This window comes from Schistocerca gregaria, chromosome 4, assembly GCF_023897955.1.
Source record: "Schistocerca gregaria isolate iqSchGreg1 chromosome 4, iqSchGreg1.2, whole genome shotgun sequence".
Taxonomy (NCBI): Eukaryota; Metazoa; Arthropoda; class Insecta; order Orthoptera; family Acrididae; genus Schistocerca; species Schistocerca gregaria.
The window spans coordinates 587,348,180-587,364,738 of record NC_064923.1 but is presented as its reverse complement, the minus strand read 5'-3'; the positions used below and the strand labels follow the sequence as shown (position 1 = coordinate 587,364,738).

General features: G+C 43.6%; 1 protein-coding gene across 2 annotated transcripts in view; it reads left to right on the top strand.

Annotated features, from left to right (window-relative positions):
• Nucleotides 1–16,559, top strand: part of LOC126267069 (uncharacterized) — a 239,982-nt gene that overhangs the window by 183,328 nt on the left and 40,095 nt on the right. For both annotated transcript variants that reach the window (XM_049971922.1, XM_049971923.1), the window contains exons 20-21: nt 5,858–6,065; nt 15,844–15,995. In XM_049971922.1, the coding sequence (XP_049827879.1) occupies nt 5,858–6,065; nt 15,844–15,995 (360 nt within the window). The remainder of the gene's footprint in view (nt 1–5,857; nt 6,066–15,843; nt 15,996–16,559) is intronic.

Here is a 16,559-nt window from a genome sequence, read left to right as displayed (position 1 = left end):
TCAAGTAACATATAACAATTCCTAAAACATTCTGCAGAATATCATATCTTAATCTGTGTGACAAGAATTTGTGCACATACATGTGAGTGCTACAAAATTTATTCTGAAGCAGCACAAAATAACTTCTTAAATAACTTCTATCTGAGCTGTTGTGGATGGGTGAAATGTCATTGTTGAGTGACTTTCGGAAGTTTAAGAATTATGAACAGAATTTCTGTTAGGTCCAGTGAATTGCAACGTCCTTTAAATAGGTATAAATGGAACCTAATATGGATGAGTAGAGGAAGCATTCTTGTAATGTTCAAATACAGTGTTATTATTTGTTGTTTTTAATGACACATGTTGATTAAAATATATAGGCACAACATTATGTCCACAGCTTGTGTCCTAATAGTTAGTGTCACTGTGTATAGATCTCGGTGTCCCAAGTTGGATCCTCAAATGGCTCGACAATTTTTCTTTGCTCAGGATGTGCCAAACTAACTCAGGGCAAGCAGCTAAATTTCTTAATAGTCAGTTTTGTAAGTATGGAAGTATTACAGAAAGATTCTATGAGCTTACATGGGAATCTTTGGAGGGAAGAAGAGGAACTTTTCAAGGAACACTATTGAAAAGTTTATAGCAGCAGCATTTGCAACAGACGGCAGAATTATTTTACTGCCCCCCCATGAACCATGGACCTTGCTGCTGGTGGGGAGGTATGCGTACCTCAGCGATACAGATAGCCGTACCATAGGTGCAACCACAACGGAGGGATATCTGGTGAGAGGCCAGAAAAACGTGTGGTTCCTGAAGAAGGGAGCAGCCTTTTCAGTAGTTGCAGGGGCAACAGTCTTGGTGACTGATCTGGCCTTGTAACATTAACCAAACAGCCTTGCTGTACTGGTACTGCGAACGGCTGAAAGCAACGGGAAACTACAGCTGTAATTTTTCCCAAGGGCATGCAGCTTTACTGTATGGTTTAATTGATGATGGCATCCTCTTGGGTAAAATATTCCGGAGGTAAAATAGTCTCCCATTCAGATCTCCGGGCAGGGACTACTCAAGAGGACGTCATTATCAGAAGAAAGAAAACTGGCGTGATACGGATCGGAGCGTGGAATGCCGGATCCCTTAATCGGACAGATAGGTTAGAAAATTTAGAAAGGGAAATGGATACGTTAAAGTTAGATATAGGGGGAATTAGTGGAGTTCGGTGGCAGGTGGAACAAGACTTTTGGTCAGGTGAATACAGGGTTATAAATACAAAATCAAATAGGGTAATGCAGGAGTAGGTTTAATAATGAATAGGAAAATAGAAATGCGGGTAAGCTACTACAAACAGCATAGAGAATGCATTATTGTGGCCAAGATAGATATGAACCCCACACCTACCACAGTAGTACAAGTTTATATGCCAACTATCTCCATAGATGAAGAAGAGGTTGATGAAATGTATGAGGAGATAAAAGAAATCATTCAGATAGTGAAGGGAGACGAAAATTTAATAGTCATGGGTGACTGGAATTGGATAGTAGGAAAAAGGAGAGAAGGAAACGTAGTAGGTGAATATGGCTTGGGGGTAAGAAATTAAAGAGGACGCCGCCTGGTAGAATTTTGCACAGAGCATAACTTAATCATAGCTATCACTGGCTTCAAGAATCATAAAAGAAGGTTGTATACATGGAAGAAGCCTGAAGATACTGACAGGTTTCAGATAGATCATAAAATGGTAAGACAAAGATTCAGGAACCAGGTTTTAAATTGTAAGACATTTCCAGGGGCGGATGGTGACTCTGACCACAATCTATAAGTTATGAACTGTGTATTAAAACTGAAGAAACTCCAAAAAGGTGTGCATTTGAGAAGATGGGACCTGGGTAAACTGAAAGAACTACAGGTTGTCAAGAGTTTCAGGGAGTGCATTAGGGAAGGATTGACAAAAATGGGGGAAAGAAATACAGTAGAAGAAGAATGGGTAGCATGGGGGACGAAATAGTGAAGGAGGTAGAGGATCAAGTAGATAAAGAGATGAGGGCTAATAGAAATCCTTGGGTAACAGAAGATATATTGAATTTAATTGATGAAAGGAGAAAATATAAAAATGCACTAAATGAAGCAAGCAAAAAGGAATACAAGCATCTCAAAAATGAGGTAGACAGGAAGTGTAAAATGCCTAAGCAGGGATGGCTGGAGGACAAATGAAAGGATGTAGAGGCTTATCTCACTAGGGGTAAGACAGATACTGCCTATAGGAAAATTAGAGAGACCTTTGAAGAAAAGAGAATCACTTGCATGAATATCAAGAGCTCAGATGGAAACCCAGTTCTAAGCAAAGAATGAAAGCAGAAAGGTGGAAGGAGTATATAGAGGGTCCATACAAGGGCGATGTTCTTGAGGACAACATTATAGAAATGGAAGAGAATGTAGATGAAGATGAAATGGGAGATATGATACTGCGTGAAGAGTTTGACAGAGCACTGAAAGAACTAAATCTAAACAAGGCCCCAGGAGTAGACAACATTCCATTAGAACTACTGACGGCCTTGGGAAAGACAGTCCTGACAAAACTCTACCATCCGGTGAGCAGGATGTATGAGACAGGCGAAGCACCCTTAGACTTCAAGAAGAATATAATAATTCCAATCCCACAGAAAGCAGGCGTTGACAGATGTGAAAATTATCGAACTATCAGTTTAATAAGCCACTGCTGCGTATTACTAACATGAATTCTTTACAGACGAATGGAAAAACTGGTAGAAGCTGAACTCGGGAAGATTCCGTAGAAATGTTGGAACACGTGAGGCAGTACCTACCCTACAACTTATCTTAGAAAATAGATTAAGGAATGGCAAACTTACATTTCTAGCATTTGTAGACTTAGAGAAGGCTTTTGACAATGTTGACTGGAATACTCTCTTTCAAATTCTGAAGGTGGCAGGGATAAAATACAGGGAGTGAAAGGTTTTTTACAATTTGTACAGAAACCAGATGGCAGTTATACGAGTCGAGGGACATGAAAGGGAAGCAGTGGTTGGGAAGGGAGTGAGACAGGGCTGTAGCCCTCTCCCCAATGCTATTCAATCTGTATATTGAGCATGCAGTAAAGGAAACAAAAGAAAAATTTGGAGTAGGAATTAAAATCCATGGAGAAGAAATAAAAACTTTGAGGTTCGCCGATGACATAGTAATTCTGTCAGAGACAGCAAAGGACTTGGAAGAGCAGTTGAACAGAATGGACAGTGTCTTGAAAGGAGGATATAAGATGAACATTAACAAAAGCAAAACGAGGATAATGGAATGTAGTCGAATTAAGTCGGGTGATGCTGAGGGTATTAGATTAAGAAATGAGATACTTAAAGTAGTAAAGGAGTTTTGCTATTTGTGGAGCAAAATAACTGATGATGGTCGAAGTAGAGAGGATATAAAATGTAGACTGGCAATGGCAAGGAAATCCGTTTCTGAAGAAGAGAAATTTGTTAACATCGAGTATAGATTTAAGTATCAGGAAGTCGTTTCTGAAAGTATTTGTATGGAGTGTAGCCATGTATGGAAGTGAAACATGGACGATAAATAGTTTGGACAAGAAGAGAATAGAAGCTTTCAAAATGTGGTGCTACAGAAGAATGCTGGTGATTAGATGGGTTGATCACATGACTAGTGAGGAGGTATTAAGTAGAATTGGAGAGAAGAGAAATTTGTGACAAATGAGTAGAAGAAGGGATCGGTTGGTAGGGCATATTCTGAGGCATCATGGGATCACTAACTTAGTATTTGTGGGCAGCGTGGAGGGGAAAAATCACAGAGGGAAACCAAGATTTGAATACAGTAAACAGATTCAGAAGGATGTATGTTACAGTAGGTACTGGGAGATGAAGAAACTCGCACAGGATAGAGTAGCATGGAGAGCTGCATCAAACCAGTCTCTGGCCTGAAGACGACAACAACAACAACAACAACAACAACAACAATGATAAAATATATGAAATATATGTGGATTAGGGCTCATGAAGAGGCCTACAAGCATACATTGTTTCTTCACTCAATTTGTGACTGGAAAGGAAAGAGAAAGATTTATAGTGGTACAAAGTGTATTCTCTGCCATGCACTGTACAGTGGCTTGTGTAGTTTGTGTATTGGTATAGATGTACAGCAGAAGACAAATACATGTATGCCTCACTTGGTGGTCATCCTGAGAAACTGTGTTTCATACGGTCCTCAACTGAATCTGTTAGAACAGGGATGATAAACTATCTGTCCATTATATGTGAACTGTGTTTCATCACTCTTATAATCTTTCCTAAGACTTCAGAGTTGATGAAAATGAAGTATGTATTGTTGAAATTATTTCATAATTTTCATTAACGTCACTTTATTGAGAACCTATACTTCAATGAAAATTGTTATGAAGCTCCTGAATTTCTTTTTAAAGCAAATGTACAATGTAGTCTAATTTGCAATGTCAGCCAGTTAGTTCATTATATCTACATCTACATCTACATCTACAGTTATACTGCGCAAGCCACCCAACGGTGTGTGGCGGAGGGCATTTTACGTGCCACTGTCATTACCTCCCTTTTCTGTTCCAGTCGCGTATGGTTCACGGGAAGAATGACTGTCTGAAAGCCTCTGTGTGCACTCGAATCTCTCTAATTTTACATTCGTGATCTCCTCGGGAGGCATAAGTAGGGGGAAGCAATATATTCGATACCTCATCCAGAAACGCACGCTCTCGAAACCTGGCGAGCAAGCTACACCGCGATGCAGAGCGCCTCTCTTGCATAGTCTGCTACTTGAGTTTGATAAACGTCTCCGTAACGCTATAACGGTTACCAAATAACCCTTCGACGAAACGCGCCGCTCTTCTTTGGATCTTCTCTATCTCCTCCGTCAAACTGATCTGGTACGCATCCCACACTGATGAGCAATACTCAAGTATAGATCGAACAAGTGTTTTGTAAGCCACCTCCTTTGTTGATGGACTACATTTTCGAAGGATTCTCCCAATGAATCTCAACCTGGTATCCGCCTTACCAACAATTAATTTTATATTGTCATTCCACTTCAAATTGTTCCGCACACATACTCCTAGATATTTAACAGAAGTAACTGCTACCAGTGTTTGTTCCACTATCATATAATCATACAATAAAGGATCCTTCTTTATATGTATTCACAATACATTACATTTGTCTATGTTAAGGGTCAGTTGCCACTCCCTGCACCAAGTGCCTATCCGCTGCAGATCTTCCTGCATTTCGCTACAATTTTCTAATGCTGCAACTTGTCTGTATACTACAGCATCATCCGCGAAAAGCCGCATGGAACTTCCGACACTATCTACTAGGTCTTTTATATATATTGTGAAAAGCAATGGTCCCATAACACAGCATATTATGATATGACATATCTCCAAGCTACCAATCTACTGTGTACCTCCCACTGTCATCGGTACCTCTTATATTTAATCATTTAATAACAGTGTTCAATTCCTACATCTCACATTGTACCATATGGACATACTTGAAATGAGCTCTACAAGATGCAGCTAATCATGTTAGTTGTCAATAAAACCCTGTCCTTTTTTTTCACATTTATAGATTTCAGTTGATAATTGTTGTGCTGAGAATTGATAAGAAGATAACTGCAGAAGTGCCTACACACGGTTGGTTATCAAACTGAACAGAAGCTTCATTTGCATAATGAATCATCTGCCATTGTGAAATATATTTTTTCTTCCTCTTGCTTCTTTGTTTTTATCAACATTTTACCACGTTCACTGCATAACCACTTGTGAAAACGTTTTTCAGTTGACTGTTCAGTTGTTTTAAATGATTTACTTCTGAACAGCTGAATATTTGTTTCTTTGCTTTTGCAGAATGGCCAATATAAACTTCGAAAAAGTGGTGTTCTCCTCGGGCTCTTCACAGATTTCATGTCTAAATATAACAAAACATACAATAGTGATGAAGAAATGCAGAAAAGGTTCCATATATTTAAAGCAAATATGATGAAGATTGAACATTTGCAGAGAACAGAGCAAGGAACAGGAAAATATGGTGTCACACAATTTGCTGATCTTTCAGGTGAGAGCTACTATTGTTAATAATAACTTTTTTGAAATACAGTACTATTATAATTAAATCACAGCATAAAACTCTGTTTTTATTATATGCAGCCCTTTTATGTATGTATTTTAAGGGAGAGTGCAGATATAAATAAATTTGTCATAGATACATAATATGCAGAGTCAAACTGCAACTAGGCTGCTGTTCACTCTCTCTCTCTCTTCCCTCCCTCCCTCCCCCCCCCCCTCCCCCCTCTCTCTCTCTCTCTCTCTCTCTCTCCCCCCCCCCCCCCCCCCCCCCCCGGGAATCACGAATTCTTATCGGCATCAGCTATTTTAGATTATCAGTCATCTAATTATTGAATCCATCGTTACATTAGTTTTCAGCCATTTTAGTAGGTTATGTTACTGCACTTTTATTTCCTGAGACACCACTTGAAGAAAATTTACACAACAGTAATCAATACCAGCTGTGGGAGGAGGGTAAAATAACTTCAGTGTTATGCTGTTAGCAGCATATGTCTTGAACATATGAATGTCATTTCATGACAGAAAGGGAGGGTTACGCTGACAAACTGCTGTACAAGTATAAACCTGAATCCAAAGGGTTGGGGGGAGGGGGGTAAAATGCATTAGTTTCATGAGATTCAGCACTAGACTATTTAAAAACTCTTAGGTTTGTTATTGATGCAACGCCCTCTACACTTTCAGTATCCCATATTCTTAGCAGAATTCATATTACTATCAATGTAACCATGGCAATTAATTGTGAAAAACAATGTCAACAAAAGCAGCCATTGAAGGCGTAAACTTAAACTCAAGTCATACTAGACACAGCTCATAGAATGACTGAGTAGGCCTTCAACTGGTTCAAAGCAAACTATTTAATTTTAAATCTCACTTGTAGGGATACTGTGTGATTTTTACTTAAAGTAATAATTTGTTGCTTATTTTACCAATATAAATTAAACCCATTTCGAAAGAGTGAATGCTATAGGGTTCCTGTTAGATACAATTACCACATTGTCATGGTACATAACTAAAACACCAGAAAAAATATATCCTAGACTTATTTGCAACCTGCAATTCACTGGCGTCTGCTTGATTCACTCGAGTGTTCTCAGTCTAATCACAGACAATACAGTAGTAAGAATGCAAGGAGCCCAACAGAATGTCTCTCTTGCCTTCCAGCTGTGGTTATTAGTGATGAAACCATCACACATCCAAATAAGTCAACCCTTTGCATATTCAGCATTCTATATTCTTGGCACACCTGATATTACTGTCAATGTCATCACACTGAGTGCTGTGAGAAACGGTGTCAGCAAGAGCAGCTATGTTTCCTTAAGTGCCTGTTATCTCACTTTCTGGCACTGTTAGCAGTACGAGGCGGAATCCAAACTTTTCGCGACTGGTGCTATCTTTACACCGCTAGGTGGCAAGAGCTGCATATCTAATGAGTCTGTGTGCGGAGTGGCATTCAGCTGGGAGGACGTGTCGCGTGCCCACAGTGATTTCCCTAATACTCTGTGTTTAGTGTGTGGCGATTTTATGATGGTTCCGTGAACAGAACAGTGTTTGTGTATCAAATTCTGTGTGAATTGCGGGAAACGTGCTACAGAGACCCTTGCAATGATTCAATGATTTACGGTTATGACCCATAGACAAAGTAAGAATCGTCCCAGTGGAAGAGCCCAGGCTCTCCAAGACCCAAAAAAGTGAGACAGGTGAAGAGCAAAGTGAAGAGCATGATCACCATTTTCTTTGATACCAAGGGAATTGTGCACAAAGAATTCATCCCACCCAACCAAACAGTGAATTCCGCGTACTACTGTGACATTTTGTGACGGCTCTGTGAAAACGTGTGGCAATGACGGCCCGAACTGTGGCATCAACGGAACAGGCTTCTGCATCACGACAATGCGCCCTGTCACACGTCCTTGCTCACCAGGACCTTTTTGGCAAAAAACAACATGGCGGTTGTACCCCACCCGCCGTACTTGCCAGATTTGGCACCTTGCAACTTTGTGCTCAAAACTGAAACTCAAGTTAAAAAGCCATCGGTTCAACACTCTGGAGAGGATTCAAGAAGCATCCCTGGTGGTGACAAACACCCTCAAAGAACGGGACTTCCAGAAAACGTGTGACCAGTGCCAGAAGCTCTGGGACGGTGTGTACATGCGGATGGGAACTACTTCGAGGGTGATGGTGACCATTAGTCCAAAGGCAAGGTTTTCAAAAGATGGCAGCACCAGTCCCAAAAATTTTGGATGGCACCTCTTATTATTGCTCTCCAAAAGGACTGAAGATCTGTGATATTGTCTTCTACAATATTTCCACTATCACAAAATTCTGTCATTCCATTTGTGTAGTTGTATTGCAAGTCAGACACAGAGTATTACAGAAAAAAGAAAACTATGACACAGCTACTTGCTTGTCTACAATCGCAGGAATCCAAGATTATCTCCAGTTCACTTCCCTGTCTGTACTATTCCAGAGACAGTGTGTATCACAAATAATTATTAACGTTGTCCAACCATGCCAACACTCAAAATATGGTAAGTACCATAAACAACATCCAGAACTAGAATAAAGGACAGTACTTGTTCTTCCGTGATAACTTCTGAGTGTGGTAACTGCTAAGTGCAGAACCACTATCACCCCAATACTGTTCGTGAATGCTGAGTACGGGCTTGGCGACCCCGGAGTCCTGAGCTGGGGACTGGTCTGCGCCGCCAGTCTCCTGTCACCGTAACCCCCGGACATACTTCAGCGACCACCGTATGGCGCGGCGATGAACTGAAATGTTGTGTGCTGCGGGGAGTGGTAATCTTGGCTTGACTGCCTGGATTGCGAGGAAGGCCAACCTCTATAAAAACCCCTCAATCTCTCGGTGTGCTCCGCCCCTAGAAGATGCATGGCTGTTGGGGTGGAACAGTCGCAAGCGGGCAACCTCTGGGGCACCTGCCGCACCCCAGTTGTATAAGGCTTACTCAGGCACGCGGGGCTCTGTCTGAGTGGACCTTTAGTTCCCTAGCTGCTCGTGGGACCGCAATGGACCCTTCGACCTCTACGTTTCCCCCTACCAGTGGCTTGGGTGGGCCACTGGTAGGAAAACACACCCCATCGTAAAAGCGGCTACGCGCTGCGAGTCCTCCTGCGCCTGGTGTTGCTAGAGATTTAAAAGACTGTCGTAACGGAGCACATGCTGATAATCAGAATGTGTTTTTGATTATTAAAAGGAAGGAGGGTAGCTTTGAGAGGGTTTCTCCCTTTTACATCCACAAGGGTCTTGAGGGAATTGCAGGAACACTGAAATCTGTGAAGCGACTGCGCAATGGGACTCTGTTAGTTGAGACTTCTAGTTCCTGCCAAGTCGCTTCCCTTCGGAAAGCAACCTGTCTAGAAGAGTACACTATCGAGACCAAGCTCCACTCCACTTTGAATTATAGTAAGGGGGTTGTGACGTATAGGGACTTGGTGGATATCCCCATAGACGAGTTAAAATCTGAGTGGGCTGACGAAGATATTGTTGACATGCAGCATATTATGAAACGAGTCAATGAGGACCTCGTCAAATCTGACTCGTTTATTCTCACGTTCAGTTACCCGAGACTCCCAGAGCATGTTAAAGCAGGGTTTTTACGTTTGCCAGTACGGCCATATTTCCCCAACCCAATGCGCTGTTTTAAATGTCAGCTTTTTGGGCATACTACGTTGGGGTGCAATGGGATAGCCACTTGTGGTAAATGTGGTCAGCCTGCCCATGACGGAGCCAATTGTTCATCGCCTGTGAAGTGTGTGAATTGCCCCGGGGTCACCCTGTCTGGAGCCGGATCTGCCCCATCTATCTCAAGGAAAGGAAGGTACAGGAGATTAAAACATCTAAGCACATCCCCTATGGTGAGGCCAAGAAGCTCTTTAAGGCCATGCAACCTCCTGTGTTTTCACCATCTTTCGCTTCCGCTCTGAAAAAACCGGTACAAATGGCCACTGTTGCTACGTAAACGGAAGTTGCTAGTGTTAGCACTAATACCTGCGCTTGCCAGTGCACTTGTGCTGCTGCGGTTGTTTTGCAACCTGCGGCTCTCTCCGCTACGTCAGACAAGGCCGTGGTTGCTGACATTGAGGTACTTCCTGCCTCTCCCCATATGGCGCCTTCTGCCCAGGCGAGTAAAGCTCCAACTGTTGACAAGGCTCTGCATTCTAAGCCCCCCAAGACAAAGCCGCAGAAGGTGAAGGTTTTGCCACCTGAGGAGACTAGTCAGCGTCGGTCCGATGACGAGGCCATCATACTGTCTTACATCTCCCGTGGGTTGTCATCGGAGCTTATGGACATTGATGTCGACCGGGGGCGATCTTCTCGCCCCAAGAATAAATCTCCGGCCAGTACGGGCTCTCCTCCAAAGCACAGAGGCAGGGTGAAAGTTCAGCCACCCTGATCACTGGCTCCCATATTACAGTGGAACCTAAATGGGTTCAGGACGCATGTGGCCGAATTACAACTCCTTATACGAGAGTGCCCCTTGTGCTTATGTCTCCAAGAGACACGTTTTCGGGCCACTGATGCTCCATCTTTACGGGGCTATACCGTATATCGAAAAAATGATCTGACGGGGGAAAGGGCAAAGGGCGGTGGTGTGGTTTTTGTCCGTGACATGCACCCCTCATCTGAGGTCCTTCTCGTCACTGACTTGCAAGCAGTTGCAGTTGACATTCTTGTGGGTTGGAGGCTCACAGTCTATTCAGTTTATTTACTGCCTCAGGATGCAATGGACTCTGAGGCTCTCACAGACCTTATTAGCCAACTCCCTCACCCATTTCTGCTTCTGGGGGACTGCAATGCTCAAAATGTCTTATGGGGCTACATGACTACTTGCCCCAGGGGTCGCATTCTGGAAAGCCTCATGATGTCTGAAGAACTGTGCATCCTCAACTCTGGTGCTCCCACTCATTTCTGTACTGCTTCCGGGTCGTCATCGGCTATTGACCTTTCCTTTTGCTCTCCAGCACTCGCGGGTTCTGCTCTGTGGGAGGCTGCTGCTGACCTCCATTCTAGTGACCACTTCTCCTTTGCATTCGCCTCCTGGATGAGGCTGTGGCATTACCAGTGCCGCCCCAGTGGCACCTCTGCATAGCTGACTGGACACTTTTCAGCCAACTGGCTGTTTTGGAACACCGTGTCAGCGTCCACGAATGGGTAGACCATGTTACAGCCGGGATCTCCCATGCTGCTGAATTGTCAATCCCACGGTGATCCGGTCATCCCAAGAGGTGTTCTGTCCCTTGGTGGACCACTGAGTGCCGCTCAGCCATCCGAGCCCGCTGTGCAGCTCTGCGCCGCTTCAAGTGCCGTCCCTCAGCTGACAATCTTGCGGCCTTTCGGGTGGCAAGGGCCAAAGCGCGACGAGTGATTAAAGAGAGCAAACGACGGTCATGGCAATCGTTCTTGAACTCCATCTTTCGTTCCACTAGTTCTACGAAAGTATGGGAAGCCATCAGGAGGGTTTCCGGGAAACTCAGCCAACTACCTGTCACAGCATTGCTGCATCAGGGATGTCTCCTCATGGCACCGAGAGACATTGCCCAGACACTGGCATTGCATTTTGCGGACTACCGCCACTATTAACAATGATCCAGATTTCTGCCGCTACCATACTGCCATCGAGAGGGGTCACTTGGACTTCCGGTCTCTAAATTCTGAACCCTATAACTGCCCCTTCACAATGTGGGAACTGGATTTGGCGCTGTCAGTGGCTCATGATACTGCGCCTGGTAATGATCAAATCCGGTACAGCATGCTGCGGCACTTGTTGCTGCCATCCAAGGAAGTTCTCCTGAACTGTTTTAATATGATATTGTTATCCGGCACGAACCCTGACTTGTGGAGGGAGGCAATTTTGATTCCCCTCCTCAAACCAGGAAAGGACCGAATGCATCCCAGTAGTTATCACAGTACTGCTTTGACGAGCTGTGTTGGGAAGACGTTGGAACGCATGGTCAACCGACGCCTGGTTTGGCTGCTCGAGACCAGACAGCTCCTTAGCCCCTCTCAGTGTGGCTTTCAGAGATGTCGTTCCACTATAGACAACTTGATCCTGATTGAGGCCGCCATCCAGCAGGCCTTCCTACATAACATTGTCTAGGTGTCTTCTTTGACATTAATAACGCGTATGACACTGCTTGGCGCCGCCTTATCCTCAATCAACTCCATGAGTGGGGCTTTCGTGGCCATCTCCCCATCTTCATTCGGTCCTTTCTTTCTCACCGCCTCTTTCGGTATCGGATTGGTAATGTGCTATCTGATTTGTACATGCAGGGGAATGGTGTTCCTCAGGGCCGCGTTTTAAGTGTCACCCTCTTTGCCGTCACTATTAACAGTATCACGTCCACTATCCGGAGTCCTGCCCAATGCTCCTTGTTTGTGGACGATTTTGCTGTTTTCTGTTCTTCCTCCAGTCTTGTCACTGCTAGTCGGCAGTTGCAGCTTACGATAAAGCGCTTAGAGGCATGGACTGCAAAGACGGGTTTTACCTTTTCTGCAGACAAATCTGTGTGTGTTCATTTTAATCGTTCTCTGTGTCCTTTTACCTCCCCTGAATTGTGTCTGAGGGACACCGTTCTTCCTTTTAGAGACACTGTGAGGTTCCTGGGCCTCACTTTTGATTCCAAGTTGTCGTGGTTGCCTCACCTTAAAGACCTCAAGGTGCGGGCCCTGAAGGCACTGAATATTTTGAAGTGTCTGAGCCATCGGTCCTGGGGAGCAGATCGGGCGCGTCTGCTGCAGTTTTATAGGGCTTTCGTCCGATCAGGTCTTGACTATGCTTGCACCGTGTATGGGTCAGCAGGGCCTTCGAATCTGAAGATCCTTGACGCAGTACACCATGAGGGTATCAGGCTGACCACTGGTGCCTTCCGCACCAGTCCCATCCCTAGCCTGTGTGCTGAGGCAGGGGAACTGCCGCTCGCCATCCGGCGGAAACTCCTCATGGTGCAATGGGTGTGTCATTTCCTGGCCTGTCCTACCTACCCTGCGTACGTTACCGTTGCCCGACCGCCTATGGAATGTCTCTTTTCCAGCCCAGGGCAACAAGACCATTTGGGATTCGTGCCAAGCATTTGCTTGAGTCCCTTGGTGTGGAGCGTGTGGCCCCCCAATGACAAGGTTTTACTCGCCTGCCTCCCTGGTTGCTCCAGAGGCCCAGCATCCTTCTAGACTTGTAGGAGAACCGGAGGAGCTGCGCTCCAGCATTTGTTTTTACCTCCTTATTTTACGATATTTTAAACCAGCATCCGGACCATGTATCTGTATTCACGGATGGCTATAAACAGGGGGACTCTGTTGGTTGTGCTGTTGTTTTCCCTGATCGAGTCGTCAAGTTACGGCTTCCTGCGGCATTTACCATCTTTGATGCCAAATTGTTTGCAATCTTGCGGGCTTTGAAGCAGATGAGATGTGTTCCCAGTCTTAAGTTCCTCATCTGTTCTGACTCCCTGAGTGCCCTTCAGACCATTCAACACTTGTACCCAGCGGATACGGTCGTCCAGAACATCCATGATGCCCTACTCCACCTGCAACGGCAGGGGAAGGAGGTTTCCTTCTGCTGGGTCCCGGGGCATGTGGGTATTAGGGGAAACGAACTGGCGGATGTGGCTGCCGAAGATGCATGTTCCCTCCCTCACGTTGTTGAATGTGTCGTCCCCCTCCATGCTGTAACCTCTCTTTTTCGTTTTCGTGTTATGCGTCAATGGGAAGAGGAGTGGCTGGCAGTTGGTGACAATAAGCTGCGTCTGGTAAAGGCCACTACGCGATCATGGCGTACGTCCTACCAGTCATACAGGCGGGATGAGGTTCTCCTCACTCGCCTCCGCATTGGACCAGAGGGCGGTGGTTTCTTTGCCACCGGATTCGCCCTCTATTTTGCAAGATGACGCAAGGACTGTGTTTAATGTCTTACGGTTTTGTGTCCTGTCCAATTTGTTGCCTCGGATTTTAGGGAGAGGGTTTTAATGTGCTGCTGGGTGACTGGCTCACCCAGGTTTTAGGTAAGAGGTCCGCCAGCCACGATTACCTCCTTGTTTCCCTTCGGTTTCTGTTCTCGTTTCCTTGTGTTTCCTTTCCTTTTTTAGTGTGTTCCTTCTCCTCTTGTTTTGCCTCTGTATGTGGGGATTTGGAACTGCGTCAGGTCTGCGTCTTTTAGCCATTCTCCTCGATCGCTGTTCGTCTTAGTCCCTTCACTGCATGTGTTCCTGTTTTTATGTGCTTGGGCGCTGATGACCACGCTGTTTAGTGCCCGTAAACCTCAAACACACACACATACACACTTCGTGAAATCTGATACAGTATGCACATTTTTACATCTACCTCAAATTACTTGCTTTGTGCTATAGAGGAAGCCTTCTCTGGAAAGAAGTCTTCTCTGGAGTCAACCAAAGAGTACGTCACATAGACTGACAGCCTGTGTGTTCATCTTTGGCTTCCATTACATTAGTAAATTCGATAGTGTGGCTTGAGATAATGATGCTGTGTCTGCATATGTAATGACTGTTTTTGGTGACCATTTTATGGCACAGTTTTTTGGTGTTTGTCACACATTTGTTTTATTTCTGCCAGACATTTTGTGAATATGTTCTAGTTTTTATGCTATGAAACTTCTTTTGCATAACCAAGTTTTATATATTTTGACAATGACTTCATTCATCGAAGTCTGATCATGCTCAACATTGTCTTACATGAAAATGGCCAAATGCTGGAATCATGGTTGTACAGTAGAATAAGTGGTATATACAGTCAAATGGCAGAACTTTCTTTTAAAAAGTATTGCATTACTGTGGCCCATAATGATGGTAAAACTATTAATTGAAAGAAGAACTGTGCTATTTCTTTAGTTTTTTCCAATTGAGTGTGTCACCGAAATGACCAAAGAACAACCAGCAGCGAGAGATGATGCAAGAAAGATGAAGTACATTGTGGAGAGCTGTGCTTGCAAAATACTGAGATGCCATGTGTCAATCTAGAAACACATTTCACCTCCATCATGTGTTTAAATCATCTACATCTACATCCATGCTCTGCAAGCCACCTGACTGTGTGTGGCGGAAGGTACTTTGAGTACCTCTGTCGGTTCTCCCTTCTATTCCAGTCTCGTATTGTTCGTGGAAAGAAAGATTGTTGGAATGTCCCTGCGTGGGCTCTAATCTCTCTTATTTTATCCTCATGGTCTCTTCGCAAGATACATGTAGTAGGGAGCAATATACTGCTTGACTCCTCGGTGAAGGTATGCTCTCAAAACTTCAACAAAAGCCAGTATCGAGCTACTGAGCATCTCTCTTGCAGAGTCTTCCACTGGAGTTTATCTATTATCTCCGCTAAAATTACACAAATTCAGGCACATCCAAACAGTCTCCTTCCTCTTGTACTATCTGTGAACGCAATGGGAGAGAGTGAGAGAGACTGGTACAATATGCGGCCCCCGTCACACCACCTCCACCACTACCACCACCACCACCACCGCCACCACTTACTGGAATACAGATACAGATGTAGATGAAAATGTAAATGTAGATGCAAATTTTACAGACATTCTCATTATCTGTCCTTGTCTCTTAACAGAGGAAATGAAAGGGCTTGAAATTTCTGTATTTTTTTTGTATTAGTATGTTATTTTTTATCCTTTCTTACTTCTGCAGATTTATCAGCATTGTTGACATGCTAACCATAGATATTTTCAGATGTTCTTGTTTATTGTGCAAGTGAATTAAACAAAACTATAAATTTTCTTTGTTTGACACTCCAGAAAATGAGTTTAAACAGAAGTACTTGGGACTGAATCGATCACTGAAGAGGGAAAACGAAGTACCAATGGCTAATGCTAAAATACCAGATGTTGAATTACCAGTTGAATTTGATTGGAGACACTACAATGTTGTTACCCCTGTAAAGAACCAGGTAAACAGATGAATTTCTTAGTATTATGGGACAATGTTGTGTTTCATGTATCTTTAAAAGTAATGTACTGATTTTCTTTCACAAAGTTCCTATCAGATGCCCTCACCTTCCAAGGTGCATAAAAAATAAAGGCTTAGCGGCATTTAATTATGATTTGTGCCTGATAAGTTTGAAAATCAGCTTATTTTCAAAATAGTCATGCATCTCTTTATTTTTGTGGAGTCTTTTGTCTCGTCCAAAAAGGTGCAAATTAGAGAATTTATTATCTGTTTTTCTAGGCATAAGGAGTGACACCTTTGAGCACTAAAAACTCAGATACAAAGTTTTAGGGTGGCGAGCACCAAACTAGTATAAATTACTCTTGTAATAACTCTTACTTCTTTAGTCTGTGTTACTTTACTTCTGTAGCAATATACTCTTTTAGTAACTGTTGGAGAGTTCAATATTTCTATTTTTTTCCTTAGTTGTAACAAAAGTAGTAATGCCTTTTTACTAAAGAAGTGAGCCATTTCTGCACATTGCTGGCACTTGCATTACGTTCCCTCTCGGAAAATATTGTTTGTT